This window comes from Triticum aestivum, chromosome 6B, assembly GCF_018294505.1.
Source record: "Triticum aestivum cultivar Chinese Spring chromosome 6B, IWGSC CS RefSeq v2.1, whole genome shotgun sequence".
Taxonomy (NCBI): domain Eukaryota; kingdom Viridiplantae; phylum Streptophyta; class Magnoliopsida; order Poales; family Poaceae; genus Triticum; species Triticum aestivum.
Genome location: NC_057810.1, coordinates 140,581,414 through 140,588,110, shown reverse-complemented (window position 1 = coordinate 140,588,110; position 6,697 = coordinate 140,581,414). Strand labels below are relative to the sequence as shown.

The following is a 6,697-nucleotide window of genomic DNA, read 5'->3' as shown; positions in this document are numbered from 1 at the left end:
CGACGAGGTCGCCGAAGCCGGAGAAGGCACGCGCGATGCCGGCGGGGTTGAAATGCTCAGGGGAGGGGGGACCAAGTGGCAGAGATGAAGGCGTGGGTGGTGGCCCTAGGCACCACCCGGTCGGCCTCCTCTTCGCGGACGAAGGAGATACAGGCGCCCTCGAAGGGAAGGGAGCGGAGCGCGGCGCAGGCCTTCCTTCTTGTGTACTGACTGATCGTATCCACCATGAGCAATTCCTTTTCCTTTAATCGGGTCACGACCGTCTTTGCATTGAATCTGCAGCAGCGAGCTCATATAGCTGGCCATGTAACTCCTCGTTACATGCACTGGTGGTACTGTTTTTTCATGGAGTTGATCATTCCTCAACTGCCGGTTCCTCCATATTAGCATGATCACGTTCTTCCTTACCCTTTCATCTGTTCGGGCTAGGAGATCAAGCAACCACTCTGGCCCAGAATTAATGAGTTCTTCCCGGTCAGGTAGCTCCCACTCCTCCATCATAGCCCTCCCACACTGCATGTGTCCCCGGGCATGTTACTACAGCATGAAACAAGTCTTCCACCTCACTGCCACATCTGATACAAATGTCATTTTCATCCAGTTGACGGTCCTTCTTCAACTGTCTCGTGGGGAGTCCTTCCTTGATCAATTTCCAAGCACAAATATTCATTTTTTGTGGCGCCTGAATGTTCCAGAAAAGCTTCAGGATAGGTCATCTCCCCTTTGTCTTGAGCTTCTCGATGGTCCACCTTGTGAACGCAGCTTATCTTCGACCACAAGGTGATACACACTCCGTACCGAGAACATATCATCCTTTGTTGAATGCCACACCACAAAGTCATCTCGCCTCCTAGAAGGTCGTATCCCAAGAATGACATCCACATCTGCCGGTATAAAGAATTGATGAACCCTTTCTATGTTCCATGTCCCATTCGGGAGCAAGAAATCAGCCACTCTTGTGTATCTACACACCCCTTTCTCAGACAATGGCCTTCTTGAAGAATCTCTAGGAAGCCATGGATCCCGCCAAACACGTATACTCTCCCCATCTCCTATTCTCCATATTATTCCTTTCTTCAGGGGTCCGAGGCCATATTCAATCGCTCTCCATCCCCAGGATGCAGCACTACTAAACAATGTGTCAGTTAAGCTTCCATGGCGATAGTATTTTGCTTTCATCAGTCTTGAACATAGGTTGTCCGGTCTGTCCAGTAATCTCCATGCTTGCCTAGCTAGCAAAGCTTGGTTGAAAAGGCGCATATCCCGGAAGCCTAGTCCACCTTGATTCTTTGGGAGTAACAGTTTGTCCCATGCAATCCAGTGAGTCTTGTGCTTCCCTTTTTCAACACTGTGAGTTGCTAGTAGTGTTGATTACATCATGTAGTTGATGCTAGTTAGTTTATTTGGTGGAAGATCATATGTTCAGATCCTTAATGATATTAAATACCCCTCTGATCTTGAACATGAATATGCTTTCTGAGTAGTTACATTTGTTCCTGAGGACATGAGAGAAGTCTTGTTATAAGTAATCATGTGAATTTGGTATTCGTTTGATATTTTGATGGGATGTATGTTGTCTTTCTTCTAGTGGTGTTATGTGAACGTCGACTACATGATACTTCATCATGATTCGGACCTAGGGAAAGGCATTGAAAAGTAATATAAGTAAATGATGGATCGTTAGAGTGACAGAAAATTAAACCCTAGTTGACGGACGTCCAGATGCCTGCGAACCTCTCCGGCTGTGTTTCCTGTTTGTGTGCATGGTTTTTGATGACCTAGCGTGTCCGGATAATGTGGTCCAGATATTTGCGGGCGTTTTGATGCGCGGCACTGGAGTCAACGGCGGAGCTATGTTAAGACCTGAGGGGGCCGTGGCCCCCCCAGCCCAAACGATTTTATTTCATTACTAGGTAGCAGTGGCCCTGCTGGCTGCAGCTCGGCTTAATCCATCTTCACGCATAGTGCAGCAACGAACTAACCCATCTTCAGGCACCTGCTTCTCAGCTCATGTGTGTAAATTATATCTAGTGTGCAGGCATTCAATAGATAGATTGCATACAAATCCTAAATGTAGGGCACGTTCGTGCATGGATAGAGCAGCGGCAGCACATGACTAGCTGAGGTAGTTAGGCAGCGGATGACTCGTTCAATATAACAATGTGGTGTGGTTCATCTCAACCAGCTGCCCCCGCCGTGACGCACAGCCTAAATCTGATGTACAATGAGTCAAACTGAGGTTTTTTCTTGTGTGGTTTGATCTAACTAATTGGGAAGTTTTTGGTGATGGCACTACAATTTTTTCTCTAAGTGACAGTTGGTCAACGGTTGATTGTATTGGACTATACACATTATAAATCAGTTTTACTAAGTCTGCGTCGACTAAAACTTCGTTATGTCTCAGTCGATACTATATCCCTTAGGTCTTGCATAGAGAACTGTACATTCTTTTCTTCAGTTTTTTTATATACTATAGCATTCGACCGAGGCTTGGTTAAGTCTCAGTCAACTAAGACCCAGCTACACTTATTATAAATTTGCTCTCAGCAGCAGTTGCTCATCCTGGATTTTTTTGTCTTTCGGCCCCCCCAAGCATTTTTGTCTAGCTCCGCCACTGACTGGAGTTGACCTTAGCTGTGTGCAAGATAGGCTGGTCGATTGTGGGATAATGGGACAGTCGCACAATGGCAACCATTAACAATTTGATGAAAAAGGAAATTATTTATATACAAATATTCATGCTCAAATTATTCTTCCAGAACATCTCAACAAGCAACAAGCAACTCTGTTCTAGATCATTCAAAAAAAAAACACTCTGTTCTAGGAAGAGCCGGGCGGTCCTTCAAACCGTATGTAGTCGTACATGACCCCTAAGAATATGCTGTTCGCCCTCGTCTGCGTGATGTGGATGGTGTTGTCCCCTTGCCGGAGCAGTCTCCCGCTGATCGGAAACTCGAAGCTCCACTGCGTGCCGTGGTCGCCGTGCCTCGCAATCGCGTTGCCGTCTCCGAACGCCGGCGTCCCGAAGACGCCGCCCCCACGCCTCGTCCCCCCGTTCACCTGGACCTGCAGCCTCGCCGCGTGAGCGGCCGCGAGGGCGACGCGCAAGGTGTAGGTGCCGCCGGGCACGACGCGGCCCATGCGGAACCGGATCTGCCGCGTCGTCGGCACGATGTCGTCGCCGGCCTTTCTGCACGACAGATCAACGTCGGTCAGTACTTGTGCCGTTGGCTTGGACTGAAGTGGAAATGCACCCATGGCCCATGGGTGTGTCTTACCTTGTGACATGTGCGAAGTACCAGTCCTTGGAGTGGTGGCTTTCGCCGACGGTGTAGACGAGATCGTCCGTCGGGTACAGTTGGGCGTACCTCTCCCACAGCCCGTACTGCCTGTACCTGTCATTGTTCTGGAAGAGCTTGTTGAGGTACTTCGGGTCGGGGTCGGGGACGAACATCTCCTTGGCGCTCCGGTCCGGAACGCCGATCTCCCACAGCGTCGGCCCCGATCTCGGGGCCTCGTACACAAGATCGCCGAGGTTGATTGCGCCGCCTGTTTCAAGGTTGAAAATCGAACAAACCAGACCGTCAGCAAAACAGTACCCAGAGTTGCTGGTCATGCAGACTAGCTCTGGAACAAATGCCAAACCAAATTTGGACTAGAACAGCGGGTGGTAGCGGTACTAACCGGGTGTTACGGTGACGCGGGTGGTGTTCATGTAATCGCCGAGAACTCCAGGAACCCACGCGTAGAGGTTGTACTCCCCTGCCCGGACGTTGTCAATGGTGAACTCGCCGGAAGTATTCGACGCCGTCGTCCAGAACTGGTAGCCCTTGCTCTCCGTCGCCCACGAGCCAGGCTGACCTGGCGCGGCCAGGCCAACGTAAGCTGCCCGAGCGGGCATGTTGTCCCTGCTCACGTACCTGTCCCTTACGAGCAATCGGCCGGTGACAGAGCCTCTCTCGCCGGCCTTGTGGAAGTCAGGCGACTCCGGGAAGCTGTAGGGCCACTTGGCCGCCTCGGCCTGGGCCGTCGCCTTAGCGTCCTCCCAGAGCACCCGCGGGTCTCCCTTCTCCGAGTTAGAGTTGAGGTAGACGAAAACGGGGCCCATGACCTTCTTCCACTGCTCGCCGTCCCCGATGCGCGCCACAATGTCGTCCCCGATATAGTGCCTCCCATGGAACATGCTGATGCACGTCGGGCCGACATGCGAGGTGAGGTCTCGCTTGAGCGGCCCGCCGCTCTTGAACTCGCTGCTGGGGGTGACGACCCAGAAGCCGACGTGGCTCGGCTGGCCGCTGCTAGTGCTGACCCACCCGTGCACCCTGTTGTCCTTGGTGTCCAGCGTGTACTGGTACTTGTCGTCCACCTCCCCCTTGAACTGTGGCTCCGACGGGTCGACCAGCAGCACCGCCTCCTTGTACGCCAGCGGGGAGCTGCGGGGCGCGTCCCGGTCAGCCGCCCGCGGCATGTAGCGCTGTACGTCGTCCGAGACGGCCATGTAGTTGAACCTGTCCGTGTTGAGCTTGAAGGCGAGCCGGGCCTGGGTGATGTCGATGGCCGGCGTGTCCGCGCCGTGCTCCAGGATGGCGTAGCTGTAGAACCCGGAGCTGCCCTTGAGCATCACTAGCCTCTTGTCGACGTTGAGCCGGACGCCGTTCCGACGTTCCGGGCTGTACGTGCTCCGGAACGACAGCTCCACCTGGTCGTCGCTCTGCGTTACCACCCTGAACTCCGAACCATCAAGCCTACGTACGCACACAATATATAGCGATTCTAGCTTAGTATTTGCACTTCATATATTTCTCAAGACAATGCGATCAAGTTAATTCGCGATCACGTACGAGTTGAGCAAGTCGCGTTGATCGGAGCCGGGGATGTCCCACACCATATCCCAGTACCTGCAAAAAGTACAAATCATATATACGGATCTTGCTTAACTAACTGCAAGAACAAATTAATTAACACGCAAGCAAGCGTGAAGTATGTACTAACCCGCCAGTGTTTCTGCTCCTGCTGGAGTGCAGCAGGTTCGACCCTTCCCCGCCGTAGCGGACGCCGGTGATGTGGCCCCCGGGCCTCGACAGCGACACCTGCACCAACCCGTTGTCCACCACCACCTGCATGCATTTGCACACGTAAGTATCTAAGTTATACGTACGGAGTCATATGTAGATACTCCTACGTACATGCAGCTTAAAACGCTTGATTGCATGTGATTTTATGGCCCAAAAATATAATCAACATCCAGGTAGTTTGAAAAGAAAAAAAATATGCAGATAACACAGCTAGCTGTCGGAAGTCGGAACCGACAATATATGTGCTCACCTGTCTACTATCCACGCGCAGCGTAACGCCGCCGCGGGATCCCGACGGTGGCGCCGCCGACACGGCGGCGACATGCAGCATCAACGACACGGCGACGGCGAGCAGGATCAAGCGCGCCGTCGTTGCCATCGTGAGGTGTCAAAGTTCGCGTGCCGTCGCCGGGTTGGCGTACGTGCAAAACTGATGAGCAGCACGCGATCGATACCGTGATGCCGAGAGTCGATTCAACTTATTGCTCGTACCGTAGCTCATGGTCTCCATATATGTGGTGCTACGGCCTGTGCGCCGAACTAGCGCGGGACCGAACCGGACTGCCATACCTTTTACTAATTTGGGAAAACGTTTCAAACTGAATTTAAGCACGCGTAAACCGCTCGCAGCACCGTCGGATCTCTGTTCTTTAATGAAGCCTGATCGCCTTGTCTTAACTTTGCACAAACCTTGCGCTTGTGTGTTCACTCTAGCATGTGCTGGCCTTGATTGGCCCCTGGTAATCTAACTTGGCTGGACCAAGATGAGATTGTACATGAAAAAGAGACATCTGGGAAACCTAGGAGAAAGCCCAAACAAAAATCTGCAGTCAAGCTTTCTAGACCTGTGATTAGAAGCCAAAAGAAAGAGTTGAATTCTGAGGTGTTGATAGGTTGCCCTACAAAGCCTCCTGGTAGGGCTACTAGGTCCCATTTTCACAAAAAACGTTTCAGATGAGAGGGCTCATCTGGAACTGCAGAGGGGTGGGTCTTCATTAGTGACCATTCCCTAGATTTCTTGGGTCTTCAAGAAACCATGAAGAAAGAGTTCACTCCTAAATGTTTAAGGAGAATAGACCCCTGTGACCAATTCAAATGGAACTGGATTCCATCTGAAGGAAAATCAGGAGGCATCTTGTGTGGGGTTCGCCATGATACTCTGGAAATTGTGTCTTGCAACAAAGGCAAGTACATTCTCCAAGTTATCCTTCGTGACAAGAATAGAAAATGTAAATGGGGTCTGTTGGTGGTCTATGGGTCGGCCCATGAGGAATTTAAGGAGGAATTCTTGCTTGAATTGGCTGCCATGTGCAATAGTATGCAAATTCCTTATATAGTGGGCGGGGACTTCAATATTCTTAGACACTCAGGAGAGAAGAACAAGAAGATGGCGAACCATAAATCCATAGACCTCTTTAATTCCATCATCAATACCCTAGCCCTCAGAGAAATTCATGTTAGCGGAGGCAAGTACACTTGGACTAATAATCAGGCTCATCCAACCCTGGAAAAACTTGACCGCATTCTGATGTCAGAGAGCTGGGAGGGCTTATTTCCCCTAGTCTCGGTCAAAAAATTGGTGCAGGAAATATCAGACCACAATCCTTTATTGCTTTCATCGG

At 51.1% G+C, this 6,697-nt stretch overlaps 1 protein-coding gene across 1 annotated transcript; it reads right to left on the bottom strand.

Moving 5' to 3' along the window:
• Positions 1–2,743: 2,743 nt before the first annotated feature.
• Positions 2,744–5,123, bottom strand: LOC123133780 (rhamnogalacturonate lyase B). The gene is made up of 5 exons (XM_044553185.1): positions 4,993–5,123; positions 4,842–4,898; positions 3,685–4,745; positions 3,279–3,549; positions 2,744–3,190 (listed from the first exon to the last, which is right to left on the bottom strand). Exons 1-5 carry the CDS (start codon positions 5,121–5,123, stop codon positions 2,821–2,823), a joined length of 1,890 nt encoding a protein of 629 aa, XP_044409120.1. The 3' UTR covers positions 2,744–2,820.
• Between the last annotated feature and the right edge of the window lie 1,574 nt (positions 5,124–6,697).

What these genes read in the sequence shown, in the direction of transcription:
- LOC123133780 (XM_044553185.1), bottom strand. Translation starts at nt 5,123, where the DNA reads ATGCAGGTGGTGGTGGACAACGGGTTGGTGCAGGTGTCGCTGTCGAGG. An exon ending in CAACGCGACTTGCTCAACTC is followed by an intron (nt 4,746 to 4,841) that starts GTACGTGATCGC and finishes GTGCGTACGTAG; the next exon opens with GCTTGATGGTTCGGAGTTCA. An exon ending in TACTTCGCACATGTCACAAG is followed by an intron (nt 3,191 to 3,278) that starts GTAAGACACACC and finishes TCTGTCGTGCAG; the next exon opens with AAAGGCCGGCGACGACATCG.